This window comes from Silene latifolia, chromosome X (assembly GCF_048544455.1).
Source record: "Silene latifolia isolate original U9 population chromosome X, ASM4854445v1, whole genome shotgun sequence".
Classification (NCBI taxonomy): Eukaryota; Viridiplantae; Streptophyta; class Magnoliopsida; order Caryophyllales; family Caryophyllaceae; genus Silene; species Silene latifolia.
In genome coordinates this window covers 277,073,257-277,088,568 of record NC_133537.1, presented here as the reverse complement: position 1 = coordinate 277,088,568, position 15,312 = coordinate 277,073,257, and the positions used below count along the sequence as shown (strand labels likewise).

Below are 15,312 nucleotides of genomic sequence, written 5' to 3'. Positions count from 1 at the left end.
GTCAGACAAAATAGTTTCTGGTCAGAAACTATTCACACCTAGCACATCCATCGATCGACCAACATCCTCGATCGATCGATCGAGATACTGATGACGTTAATTACGACAGAACTGCTTCACGCCCGGCTTACTTGGTCGATCGACCACCCATACCGATCGATCGACCGATCTCCAAAGCGGATGCAAATCCGTCAACTAGTTTGCATGATTCGTCACTCATTGATGATTTGACGGGGTTTTAAACCTACGGGCCGAAGGTTACTTGATCCTACGGCCAGTGTTGCAGTCCCGTATCCGGAGCGTTTGAAGGCTACCAAGCTGGAGCGTAAGTTTGGTAAGTTTCTGGAGATGGTCCAGAATCTCGAGGTAACGGTTCCTTTCACTGATTTAATTACCCGGGTACCCTCTTACGCTAAATTTATGAAAGATATTTTGAATCGTAAGAGAAATTTTCGTGATGATGGTAATGTTGCGTTTGTGGAGGAATGTAATGCTCTTTCACAAGTTAATGTGCCACCTAAATTAAAGGACCCGGGTAGTTTTTCAATTCCTTGCACTATAGGTAACCACGTAATTGGAAAGGCCCTTTGTGACTTAGGGGCCAGTGTTAGTGTCATGCCGTATTCTATTTGCGAAAGGCTAAACATTGGTAGACTTAAGGTGACCGATATTACCGTTCAAATGGCAAATAGATCGACTGAGAGACCTATAGGTGTTCTAGAGGATGTACCCGTTCGAGTGGGTAAGTTTTTTATTCTGTCGATTTCGTTGTTTTGGACATTGCGAGAGGATAGTCGATACCTATTATTTTAGGCAGACCGTTCTTACATACAAATTGGGCCGTGATAGATGTCAAACGCGGAACCATCACCTTAGAGGTAGGGGATGACACCATTGAGTTCAGTCTTGCTCACAAGGCAACTGAACCCGCTGATGAGGATACGTGTTATTCCATTGATATTGTTGACAGGGTTGTTACTTGTAATTGGAGGGAATCCTTAGCCAAGGATCCCTTAGCTGATCTAACCCATTTAGATGAGTGTGCAGGTAATACAGTGGAGAATGCTTTGAGGAGCCAGATGCTTTGGTTGCCTCAATGGAGAGCTACGAGCTCAATGAAGAAGAAGATGAGATGCTTTTAAGCCTGGCCAACGATAACTTGGTGAACACTTGCTACACCATTGAAGCTGATTCTGTCTATGCTGTAGAGGTAAAGGTACCGGAGCGTAAGCCACTTCCTCCTAATCTTAAGTATGTTTTTCTAGATGATACGGAGCAGTACCCAGCTATTGTTAGCTCTAAGCTCAATGATGACCAGCTGTCTGCTTTGATGTGTGTACTTAAGAAAAACAGGAAGGCTTTGGGTTACTCTCTGGATGACATTAAGGGCATCAGCCCCGATGTTTGTATGCATAGGATAGAGCTGGAAGAGGGCCACAAGCCTTACAGACAGGGTCAACGCAAGTTGAACCCGAAGATGCAGGAAGTTGTTATGGCTGAGGTGATGAAACTACTTGATGCAGGTATTATTTATACAGTTGGCAACTCCAAGTGGGTTAGCCCAGTTCAGGTGGTCCCGAAGAAAGGAGGGACTACCGTGGTTAAAAATGATAAAAATGAATTAATACCAACTCGAGTAGTGACAGGGTGGCGGATGTGCATTGATTATAGACAGTTGAATGCCGCCACCAAGAAAGACCATTTCCCCCTCCCTTTTGTTGACCAAATGACTGAACGACTTGCTTCTAACAAATTTTTCTGTTTTCTAGACGGATATTCGGGTTCTTTCGGATCCCTATTCATCCGACGATCGGAGTAAGACTACTTTCACCTGTCCACAGGGTGTTTTTGCGTATCGTAGAATGCCTTTCGGATTGTGTAACGCCCCTGCTACCTTTCAGAGGTGCATGATGGGGATTTTTTCTGATTATATAGAGAATATTATGGAAGTATTCATGGATGATTTCTCAGTTTATGGCAGTGACTTTGATCGTTGTTTAGCTAACCTTGATAAAGTCATGCAGCGTTGTATAGATGTTAATCTTGTTTTAAACTGGGAAAAGTGTCAGTTTATGGTCAATGAGGGAGTTGTGTTAGGGCATCTAATTTCTGATAAAGGTATACATGTTGACAAGGCAAAGGTGCAGGTGATTGAGCAATTACCTCCTCCCGTGAATGTTAAAGGAGTGAGGAGTTTCCTTGGTCACGCTGGTTTCTACCGGCGTTTCATTAAGGATTTTTCAAAAATTGCTAAACCACTTACACAATTGCTCCTTAAGGATGTTTGTCTTTTAATTTACTTGATGAGTGCCATGTCGCTTTTAACGAGTTAAAGGAGGCCCTAGTTTCTGCGCCAATCATTCAAATTACTTTGATTGGGACCTCCCATTTGAGATCATGTGTGATGCCAGCGATTATGCGATCGGTGCGATCTTTGGGACAAATGAAAGAATAAAGCTTTGAATGCCATATACTATGCGAGCCGAACTCGGATGAGGCTCAAGTCAACTATTTCACCACCGAGAAAGAGTTTCTAGTCATTGTTTTTGCCTTAGACAAATTTCGGTCTTATTTGTTAGGTTCTAAGGTTATTGTTTATACTGACCATGCAGTGTTGAAGACTCTTTTTATTAAGAAAGATGCGAAGCCGAGGCTTTTGAGGTGGATACTCCTTTTGCAGGAGTTTGATTTGGAGATCAGAGATAAGAAAGGAGCAGAGAATGTGGTAGCTGACCACCTATCTCGTCTGCCGCTGACAGAAAGGGAGGATTTGTTGCCTATTAATGATTCTTTTCCTGATGAGAGTTTGTTAGCAATTACTACTTCAGGGTCTTATCCACCTCCGTGGTTTGCTGATTTTGCTAACTTTGCTGTGACAGGTAGGATACCACCCGAGCTTTCATGGCAGCAGAAGAAGCGGTTTGCCTATGATGCTAGACAGTATTTTTGGGATGATCCTTATGTTTTCAAGGAATGTGCAGACGGTCTCATCCGGAGATGCGTACCTCAGTGGGAGGTGAAGGATATCCTAGAGGCTTGCCACTCTTCTGCTTATGGTGGTCATCACGGTCCGTCCAGGACCGTAGCTAAGGTACTCCAATCTGGTTTCTATTGGCCAACTTTACATGCAGATTGTCGCAATTTTGTTGCTGAGTGCGATGCTTGTCAAAGATCGGGGAATATTTCCAAGAGACATGAGATGCCACAGGTAGGCATTCTTGAGGTTGAGATTTTCGATGTCTGGGGCATTGATTATCAAGGACCTTTTCCGAGCAGTCAAGGTAATAAATATATCCTCGTAGCTGTAGATTATGTATCCAAATGGGTGGAAGCTATTGCTACTCCCCATTGCGATGCAAAGGCCGTGATTAAATTGTTTAAAAAGATTATTTTCCCTCGTTTTGGTGTCCCTCGGGTTGTCATTAGCGATGGGGGAATGCATTTTAAAGAGAAACAACTTAGTGCTTTATTGACTAAATTCGGTGTCCAACATCGTAGAGGTTTGGGGTATCATCCCCAAACTAGTGGTCAGGTTGAGGTTTCTAACAGAGAATTGAAAGAAGTCTTAGCTAAAGTTGTTTCTAAATCACGGAAAGATTGGAGTCTTAAGTTAGCTGATGTCTTATGGGCTTATAGAACTGCGTTTAAAACGCCAATCGGGATGTCACCATACCGATTGATTTATGGTAAGACATGTCATTTACCTGTCGAGTTAGAGCGTAAGTCTTGGTGGGCTATTTGTGATTTGAATTTGGATCCTAACCTCTCTCATGAGAAACGCATGACACAAAATTGAATGAGCTAGAGGAATTTAGGTCTTGGGCCTATGACAATGCAAGGATCTACAAGGAGAAATCAAAGCGCTGGCACGACAAGAGAATCATCAAGCGCGAGTTCCATATTGGCTATAAGGTACTTCTCTTTAACGCTCGTATCCGTTTATTTCCTGGTAAGCTGAAATCCAGGTGGACCGGCTCCTATACGGTCACAGCTGTCACAAAGTTCGGATCAGTTGAATTTGAGACCTCTGCTGGAGAAAGGTTCAAGGTAAATGGCCAATATGTGAAGCACTATCATGGATCAGATGCATATGTTGGGAAGGTCGAGGTTTTGTACTTCGATCCGCTATCAGATGATGAAAAGTGAGGTAACAAGGTCGTGCGGGACCTCTTAAACCAGCGCTAACTGGGAGGCAACCCAGGTTGTAATTTTTTGTAACTTAGGAAATTTATTTTGTCATTTCAATTAATTTGAACTTTGAGTTTTTGTTTTACTTGTTTGTCTTTTTCTTTAATCCCCTTTAATTGGCAATTTCTTGGTTTGGGGAAAATTGTACGCCTTTGATAATTTCTGCAGGAATTTATTTTATGCAAAGTGCGTAAGTGGTACTGGATTTTTGCGAGAGAAAGACAGGAAGTTATGATGGCAAAATGAATTTTGACGAATTTAAGTCCATTTGCCAGTTCAAATAGTCGATCGACTAGGAGGTTCAGTCGATCGACTGAAGCGAGGAGAACAGAGGCTACTGTGTATAGGGAAGTGGTCGATCGGCTGGGTAAAATAGTTGATCGACCACCAAGGAGAGTCCAGAAGCTACTGCGCAGGTATTTTGGTCGATCGACCGAGCAAAGTGGTCGATCGACCACTCTGCGGGATCAGATTACAACTGAAAAAGGGGAGTTTTGCTCATTCACTTGTTCATTCTCACAAACACAAACTTTTAAGCAAACCCTATTTCTCTCCCTATTTTCGCGATTTCTCTGCATTTTCGACCTTAATCTCTTCCTTTCTTGCTTTAATCTTCAAGGTTTCTTCAAGGTAAGTCTCTAATCTCATTCCTATGCCCTATTCTCGATTTTATTGTGGTTGTTGTGCAAAACTTTCTGAATTTTGTGCTTGTGAGATGAAAAATCGATTTGGGGAAATCGAATTTTGGGTTTGATTTCTTATCATCCTTGTACTTTAATTGCTTAGTCTACTCTTTCCCCCTTGTTTTTCAACGCAAATAAGCAGTTAGGACGTGTTTTAAGCCGTTTCCCCCAATTTATTCGAAACCCTAATTCGCTTCCAGGTCTGATCTTGATTCGGGTTTCCAGAAATTGACATTGCTAAAGGGTTTTTCGTTGCTTATGGGCTGTTTTGCAGGTAACAATAATGACAAAGGGAAAAGAGCCAATGCAAGAGGGACAATCGAGCCAAAGGCCTGCTAAGCGGCCACGCGGACCACCCCTGATGATAGAATCCACTACGGATAGTCTACCTGACTATCCGCAGGTTATCTTTGCTAAACCTATTCAGCGCGCTAAATTTTCCTTCTTTGTTTCGAATTTGGTGTACGACATACCTCTGTAACATACCTTGTTTATTCTCTGATTGTTTTTTTTTACCTTTACATTATTCAGAGGTTCAATCTTGTCGTGAATCTGTTTTTACCCCAACCTGCACATCACATCCAACAGCAATACATCCACTTCAATTGAGCTACACTCCTGGTGGTAGTGAGAGATGTACTAGACTAGTTGAGGAGTCATTCACACCTAAACTGAAAATGCAGTTTGTTGACTTTGATTCAGCAATGTGTTTTTTTGTGGTATATGCAATTTCCTTTGGGTTTGAGCCAAGGCTGTATACTACAAAACGTACCCGTGGTGGTGAATTACTGAGGAAGTCTATTGTTTGTAATCGTCAAGGATACAGAGAGAATAAAAATAAACTAAAGTGTCCTGTTACAAATGTTGAGAAAGATTCTACTGTTAAGCCTTATGTTTCAAGGAATGTTAAAATTACTAGGATTGGGTGTCCAGCAATGATGAGGGTTGAAGCGACGGGGGGTGGAGGTTGTAGAGTTGATCAATTTGTTGCTTTCCATAATCACCGTCTTCTCTCTATTAACGACAAAGAGTTCCAGAAAGTTGTAAGGAAACTTTCCTGTTTCCAAAAAAAAATCATTGATAATTCAAAGTTGCAGCTGGGGGCGTCCATTAGTTTTCAGCAATGCAAAGAATATGCAGATGGTTATGCTAATGTTGGAGCAACTTTGACAGATTTTAAGAATTTTGCTAGGGATGTCAAATGTTTTATAGGGTTAAAGGATGTAACTCTCTTTGTTAATCATCTTGAAGAGCTAGCAAAAATTAAACCTGGTTTCTACTTTGCACATGAGATTGATGATCAGAAGTGTTTAAGCAGGGTGTTTTGGTCAGATGCTGAGTCTAGGAAGAACTATGCTGAGTTTGGTGATGCTGTTAGCTTTGATGCTACATACGGAACTAATAAATATGGTATTATTTTCACTCCGTTTACTGGAGTTGATCACCACAAACGGTCTGTCACATTTGCTTGTAGTTTGCTTGATCATGAGAATAAAGACTCCTTTACATGGTGTTTCAAAAAGTTTTTGGATTGTATGGGTCAAAAGGAGCCTTTATGTATCGTAACAGATCAAGATGCTGGGATGTTACTTGCTGATGCGGTCGTTTCTACACCAAAAATAAAATACCTAAGTACTACTAACAGAAGTCAGCGGTAAGTAGGGTCGATCTCCACAGGGAGGCGGTGTACTATCTATTTGTCCGTTTATCTGTCTAAATGTCACAATGCTGGGGTTTGATTGAATTAACTATACTAATGATTTAGGCAAGGGAAATGAATAAATAGTAAGAGAAAGAAGTATGCTAAGAGTCGGTCCACCGTGGCAGCTATTAGATCTATTATATCAGGAATATTAAGGCGATTAGACTATTGATAGGAAGAGCTATGGTCGTCACCTTTCGGTCCTTAAACCGCCCTAGAGCGTAAACAGCTTAACTTTCGCCCTCACTGCTATACCCTATTGTAATTAAGCAAGCCTTCCCTTCCAATCTTTCGATCTAGGTCGGGGTTAACTAGATTTATGGTCTCCTGCATGCATTCATTCGACCGGATAACAGTTAAAGTGCCTAATACAATTCCTACCGCAAGGCTAATCTATTTAATACAGTTAAAGCATCGCTACCACGGCTTCCCTAATCCTAACATACTAGGGGATTTAGCTATGCATGATAAAATAAACAAGAACAATAATAAAAGAAGAAATAAACATTAAAAAGTGAATAAGGGGAGAAGAATTACAAATTAAGCGATCCTAAATAAGAGAACAAAGTAACAGTGTATAGAGAAAAGGGAGAAAAGCAACGTGATCCCCGGATTATTGGATGATTGCAAATGACAACCCTTACTCCTATTTATAAGAAATTAGGAGTAGGATTAAACCTAATGACGGAAAATAACTAAAAAGCCCAGCCCGTCATCAATATCCACTCGATCGACCACTTAAATCACTCGATCGAGTGAACTTGACTCAGAATGTACTTCGATCGACCAAGAAGGGTGCTCGATCGAGTAAGGCTATACAGAACCGGTCGATCGAGTAGGAACACAACTCGATCGATCGATTATTCAACCTAAAACCACTCGATCGACCAAGAATGTCTTCGATCGAGTGATAATTGACTTCAAAGACTTGTATTTCTCGTTAATTTGCCTTTGACTTATCCTTTTAGTGCCCGAAACACCTTCACGCATCCCAAGACAGCAATATTTCCCGCTCCAAATCTACTCTTTCTCCAAATGCATGCAAAATGGACGGTAAATGACTTGATTTCGCTACTTTCTGGTTCATTCCTGCAATTAAGACATAATAACCCAAAGTAGCATATTCGGGGCATTTCGTAGCATAAAACCACGATAAAAGCATAGAAATACGTGCATAAAATAGGCTAAAAAGGCTATATAAAATGCACGTATCAAATCTCCCCAAACCAAACCTTTACTCGTCCCCGAGTAAACTCAAAACTAAACGCTAATGGAACGGAAAATAACTCGTAGCTAGCTACAAATGCCCGCTTAAGCCAATTTAATGCAAGCAAACTAACACTTATAGCTAACAGTCAAATGCAAACGAGTTATAGGATGTTTATAATAAAGCTGAACCGTCGACCTTGCAAGACCTTTAAAATTGGACTCTCACGGGTCACTCTTTCTCTCATGAAGCAAAGGGCGAACATATATGTAAGAGAGAAAGAAGAATAGTCGCTCACCTAAACTACGACCCACATAACATGCATGCAACTAATATGATAGACAATTCTAGCTACCGAACATACATTCCAACCAACAAGGTCCCACACAAACCCGAGGGCTTACAAAAATATGGTAAAGTGAGGCAATGGGTAAGAAAAGGCAAAACATTTATGGGAATGTGGAGGTATAGGTGATCAAGCTAGTACCTAAACAAAACCATATATCGGCATCCGATTCTAACTCAATTATGAATTAAGCACATGCCCTTCAGTTGGCATAAAATCTCACCAAACCCAACTGCAGACACTCCTCAAATGATATAAGATAGAACATAGGAGCAGAAACCGTCAACCATTTTTAAACATCTTTTTCTTTTCTTTTTCTATTTATTTTTCGGTTTCTTCATTCTTCACATCATTTTTTTTTCTTCCTTTTTTTTTTCTTTTCATTTCATTTTTTCACTTTCATTCTTTTTCACGTCTTTTTTTCCTCATCCTCCCTTTCTTCATAGATACCAACTCCGAATCAACAGAATATGCGCCAACATTTGATGCAATGAAATATATACCGCAAAACAACAATCTAAACTAGCTTGACAAGGCAGGCTAAATTTGGATGTAGCTAAGGGTCAACTGGCAAATTTGGCTAATGTGGAGTTTATGGGTAAAAATGAAAGAAAGGGAAAATGTAAGCACCTCCCTGCATGTGACACCAACCACTAACCCGAATGTATGACGACAAAAAGCAATTGAATTTCATATACGTGCAAATTGATGATACATGTTATGCAAGGAGTAACTACTCACAATCCTACATGAAACTGGTCATAAATGACACCAGTTTATACGGCTCTAATTCCTTAGAAATTATAAGTAGGTTGCCAAAATTTCAGGTCAAGTCTATTCGTTCAGCTAAATTTAACATTAACTCGTAGATATGCAAAAGACAAAGCTAAAAGATAACAGTTCAATGCAAGGCTTAAGCAAAAAGACAAATAATAGTGCAATTTCATCATGGGAATCGACCGTTCCGACTCAACCTATATGAAAAAATAAACATGAAATTTTTTTTGAATTTTAACAATTTTTCTAATTTTTATTGAAATTTTTTTTTTGAATTTTAACGAAAGTAAACAACAATGCAAACATAAAATTAAACGTGATAACTGAAATGCAGTAAAAACAATATGCAGACACAGATATGGATGCATAACCTCCCCAAACCAAACCGTACAATGCCCCTATAGTACCAAAACAAGGAAAGGAAATGCAAACTAAAAGAGAAAGAGAGTAAAAGCGGGAAACTTACAAGATAGCGCGAAATAAGGGGACCTCCCCAAACCGACCATGAAATGGGAGGTTGCTAAGGGCCCGGAAAACCGTCTCAGGAAGCTAATCCAAGTCAAATACACTCGATATCCGTCCAACAGTGGTCGATCGAGTGAGTGGGCATCCAAGAACAACTCGATCGAATGGTGATGTGGTCGATCGAGTGGTTTTGTTTCTGCAGTGGTCGATCGAAAGGATTGACTGCTCGATCGAGAAGATCTCTCAGCTAAAGTGCTCGATCGAGTAGAATGACTACTCGATCGACTGTCCTCGATGTAATTCCTGCAAAATGGAACTAAAACAGCCCGCAAACTAACAAAAACAAGCTTACTGAGATAGTTTTATGGTATAAGAACCATTTATTACAACTGAAATTGAATAAAAACAAAATAAAATCTCCGGGTTGCCTCCCGGGTAGCGCTAGCTTCAGTCAGTCCCAAATCGACCTTCTTTTTCTTCGAGCCTTCTAATTAATCACGATCAAAACAGCTCAAAGCGCGCAAAGATCAAATCATACATCTGCGCATGTGCTACACAAAAGCATAAGTAGCACAAAAGTGGAATAGCAAGGTAGGAAATAAAGATATGTAAACATTTAAGTCTAACAAATTTCCTATGGGCGCTCCTAAATTTATCCACCAAATAAAGGAGCGCGGGAGCGATTGTCAATAAAGTAGGGCTCCATTTCAGATTGACAAAATTGAGACGACAGGGATGGTGAATAATTGCTAATTTATTCGTCCACATGGGAGGGGGTAAAACATTAAAAGGAAAAACATGAATCGATTTGGCGGTACAAACAATAATAAAATTACCATTTACTACCTCAAAGTTGGTTGCTCTCCATGACGGAATCACTGACAAGGGAATGTAATACCTCATCCGTGCTAGGAGCAATTGCCGACTCACCTGTCCCTTCGTCGCCCTCGAATTTGTCCCGTAAATCTCAGCCTCAAGCGCATCCAGCTCGGCTTTGAATAAGGGGGATTCACCGTAACCGTTATCATCGTCAAAGTCGTCATCCAAATCAAGCCTAAATGACGAATTACAGCTCCCAATGGCCAAATCAGTCGATCGAGCAGAGTTATTACTCGATCGACCAATCTCTTTCCGCAATTCACTCGATCGAGTGGCAGAATCACTCGATCGAGAACTATCCTCCTGCATTCCACTCGATCGAGCAAGTTCTTCTGGAAAGTCACTCGATCGACCAATAATTGTCACTCGATCGAGTGATTCCTCCCGTCTGTACTGTTGAAATCTTCGCGTGGGGTAGTGAAATATGATAGGAACTCGTCGTCCGAGTCATAGAAGTCATCCTCATCATTGGGCAACATGGTTTCCTCAGAGAAAAACCGCTCTCAAAGAAGGTAAACCTCTTCTTCTTGCATCTCACCGCTAACCGAGCTATTTGTGACTCCAGTTCGGGGATTCGAGCGTCCATATATCTATCACTCTCTTGCATTTGTGATACAAGCATTCTCATCAAATATAGTCGACTCCGCGATCTCTTCTCTCTCCATCTCACCGCTAATTGAGCAACTGCAGACTCGAGCTCATCAAATCGCGAGACATATTCTTGCACTTGGAATGCAAGTTCCTCCATCAAGAATTTCAGCTCCGCAAGGTCTTCTTCTTGTATATCAGGGGAATCTTGTTGCGGTGGCCATTGATAGGGCGGATGTGGCGGCACAACTACAGCTGCATTGTGCTCGAGCAGAACCACATCTCCCGCGGTAAATCACCGTCTGTTCCATAAAATGGGACATCGGTGGTGGGTCAAAGGTACTCAAGCCTTCCCTTTGACTATCTTTCACCTAGAACTGTCTAGGTAGTACCTGTAAGGCCTATCAAAACAGCACTAAACAAAAGATTAAAACGGCCTCAAGGGAAAAATCCCTTGAGGCTAAAGACAGATAAAATTAAACAAATAAATAAATAGATTGCCTCCCCGGCAACGGCGCCAAAATTTGATGCGGTCGTTTCTACACCAAAAATAAAATACCTAAGTACTACTAACAGAAGTCAGCGGTAAGTAGGGTCGATCTCCACAGGGAGGCGGTGTACTATCTATTTGTCCGTTTATCTGTCTAAATGTCACAATGCTGGGGTTTGATTGAATTAACTATACTAATGATTTAGGCAAGGGAAATGAATAAATAGTAAGAGAAAGAAGTATGCTAAGAGTCGGTCCACCGTGGCAGCTATTAGATCTATTATATCAGGAATATTAAGGCGATTAGACTATTGATAGGAAGAGCTATGGTCGTCACCTTTCGGTCCTTAAACCGCCCTAGAGCGTAAACAGCTTAACTTTCGCCCTCACTGCTATACCCTATTGTAATTAAGCAAGCCTTCCCTTCCAATCTTTCGATCTAGGTCGGGGTTAACTAGATTTATGGTCTCCTGCATGCATTCATTCGACCGGATAACAGTTAAAGTGACTAATACAATTCCTACCGCAAGGCTAATCTATTTAATACAGTTAAAGCATCGCTACCACGGCTTCCCTAATCCTAACATACTAGGGGATTTAGCTATGCATGATAAAATAAACAAGAACAATAATAAAAGAAGAAATAAACATTAAAAAGTGAATAAGGGGAGAAGAATTACTGAAATTAAGCGATCCGGAAATAAGAGAACAAAGTAACAGTGTATAGAGAAAAGGGAGAAAAGCAACGTGATCCCCGGATTATTGGATGATTGCAAATGACAACCCTTACTCCTATTTATAAGAAATTAGGAGTAGGATTAAACCTAATGACGGAAAATAACTAAAAAGCCCAGCCCGTCATCAATATCCACTCGATCGACCACTTAAATCACTCGATCGAGTGAACTTGACTCAGAAATAACTCGATCGACCAAGAAGGGTGCTCGATCGAGTAAGGCTATACAGGAACTGGTCGATCGAGTAGGAACACAACTCGATCGACTGATTATTCAACCTAAAACCACTCGATCGACCAAGAATGTCTTCGATCGAGTGATAATTGACTTCAGCAGCTTGTATTTCTCGTTAATTTGCCTTTGACTTATCCTTTTAGTGCCCGAAACACCTTCACGCATCCCAAGACAGCAATATTTCCCGCTCCAAATCTACTCTTTCTCCAAATGCATGCAAAATGGACGGTAAATGACTTGATTTCGCTACTTTCTGGTTCATTCCTGCAATTAAGACATAATAACCCAAAGTAGCATATTCGGGGCATTTCGTAGCATAAAACCACGATAAAAGCATAGAAATACGTGCATAAAATAGGCTAAAAAGACTATATAAAATGCACGTATCACTTGCTATTCCAAATGTTTTTAAAACAGCCCGCCACCGTTTTTGTATGTGGCATATTATGGAAAAAGTTAGTTCTAAAGTAGGTGCAATCACATGCAAAGAGACTGATTTTCTCTCTCGTTTGCATTCGGTTGTTTGGGATTCTACTTTAGAACCAAAAGAGTTTGAAGAGAAGTGGCTTGCAGTTATGAATGACTTCAACCTTGTTGGCCATAAATGACTTTCAAGCATGTATCGTGATAAGCACCGTTGGATCCCTGCCTATTTTAGAGACATGCCAATGGGAGGGCTGTTAAGAACAACTCAGAGACCCGAGAGTTCAAATTCCTTCTATAAGCGTTATCAGACTCATTTTGGAACTTTGGTTGAATTTTGGATGCGGTTTGAAACTGCCATGGAACAACAGCGTTATTTGCAAAATGTCATGATAAGGACAAGGAGCACAGCTTTACTCACCACTGCGGTGGCTACTAAAATTGAGTTACATGCTGCATCTGTCTACACCTATAAAGTGTTTTATGATGTTCAAGTTGAATTGAAGAACACTTCTTCTTGCGGCCTTGCTGGTATGCCTGTAAATGGGGACGTTTGTGTATATGACATTAATGATGAGTTGAGATATTCTACATTCCAGGTTTCATATAATGTCGCAACACAAGAGGTTAATTGCAGTTGCAAACTTTTTGAAAGTAAAGGTTTACTTTGCAGGCATGTATTTTGGGTTTTCTTAGCTAATCTCCTTAAAAGCATTCCTTCCAAATTCATCGTTCCTCGTTGGTGTAAGGCTTCATATAGAAACCCTTTCTCAATTCTTCCTAGCAATATCATAGAGGACTGTGACCCTCCTGATGTTATCAAGATGGAGATTTCTAATGTTTGGTCAGAGTTCTATTCGACAATCGGTGTTGCAAAAAGCTTGCCTGTTGATCGCATCAAAGAATTAGCTGCTCTTTTGAAGTCTTTTAGAGAAGAATTCAGTCCTTCGTCCTCATCAGAGGTATTATCCAAGGAGAAAGAGATAGAGCAACTTTTGGGTTTTACAAGTTCTTCATAAGTGACGATCTTACCACGCAAACAAGTCAGGAACAAGGGTAGCGGCAAAAGGCTTTTGTCCAGCAGGAACGAGTCGATAGCAAAAGCACAGAAGCCTAAAAGACTTTTCGCCTGCTGCAAACAGATGGCTAACCATGACAAACGCAATTGCCCTCAAAAGGAACTAGATGATGTATTCTCTCTTACATTTTATCTAATTATCTTGCTTTTTTTTCAGATTAATTTTCATTGTTACTGTGATTAACATCATTTTACTGTTGGTTTTCTTCACAGGCAACTTCAGAAGATGATGATGCTGTTTGACTGATGCTGTTGCACTTGTGGAATTAGTGATGATCAACATGGACATTAATATAATTCAATTTTAACATTACTTTATGTTTTTTGTATTCTTCATATTTTAGGTTATAAGAAAATACAGTCCTATCAAACGATTATTATGATTTTTTGAGACATACAGTTTTATATCTACACAGTTTTTTGGAAACTATGATGCTTGCTGTAATAGTACTTGAGACAATGTCATTGTGATTCTCAATAACATCATTCTAACGTTACTATAACATATTCAAAGTGTTGCTGCAACAGACACTGTTGATTGTTTCCTTTTACTTTTCCAAGGTAATCATGCTGTTTCACTGTAATATCATCAAACTGTTACTAAAACATCATAATACAACTACTGTAACAACATTTAGAATGTCAATGTGATGATTTTGGCAGCAAAATCACTGTACTTGAGACAATGTCATTGTGATTCTCAATTACGTCATTCTAACGTTACTATAACATATTCAAAGTGTTGCTTTTAATGCACAATCGCTGATTGTTTCCTTTTACTTTTCCAAGGTAATCATGCTTTTTTCACCGTAATATCATCAAACTGTTACTAAAACATCATAATACAACTACTGTAACAACATTTAGAATGTCAATGTGATGATTTTGGCAGCAAAATCACTGTACTTGAGACAATGTCATTGTGATTCTCAATAACATCATTCTAACGTTACTATAACATATTTAAAGTGTTGCTGCAACAGACACTATTTATTTTTCATTTTTATTTTCTAGGTAATCCCGCTGTTCCACTGTAACATCATCAAACTGTTACTACAACATCATAATACAACTACTGTAACAGAAATATTAATGATGTTACTGTAACAGGCATTGTTACAATAACATCATCAACCTGTAAGTATAACATGCTAACACAATTACTGTTTTGATTGAAAATGCTCGAAGTGAACACGTGCTGGAAATGCTGGTTTAATTCACAATAACATCATTAATTCAATACTGTAACAATAAAACACAATTACCATAACAATCTGTTTTAACTACTTTAACATATGTTCTCCAGAACACATTTACAAAATGCATCAAAATGAATTAACTTCATTTCTTTCCAGCATCTCCACCTTCTACTTTTTTCTTTTTTGGATAGCCTTCTCTCCTTGCTGCTTGTTTCACTCTCCTCCCATACGTTGCAAATATTTGTGGACTTGAATGTAGCACAGGAATCTCAGTTACGTTGGGATTTGTTGCAACAAGTTCAGTGTTGTCATTGTT

At 39.9% G+C, this 15,312-nt stretch overlaps 1 protein-coding gene across 1 annotated transcript; it reads left to right on the top strand.

Moving 5' to 3' along the window:
- Positions 1-5,129: 5,129 nt before the first annotated feature.
- Positions 5,130-13,738, top strand: LOC141620163 (protein FAR1-RELATED SEQUENCE 5-like). Its single transcript, XM_074437103.1, has 3 exons — positions 5,130-5,145; positions 5,403-6,456; positions 12,955-13,738. Exons 1-3 carry the CDS (start codon positions 5,130-5,132, stop codon positions 13,736-13,738), a joined length of 1,854 nt encoding a protein of 617 aa, XP_074293204.1.
- Positions 13,739-15,312: the final 1,574 nt, after the last annotated feature.

Excerpts from the sequence above, each read along its gene's own strand:
- LOC141620163 (XM_074437103.1), top strand. Across the intron at positions 6,457-12,954 it reads ACAGATCAAGATGCTGGGAT|AGACATGCCAATGGGAGGGC; the intron begins GTTACTTGCTGA and ends TGCCTATTTTAG.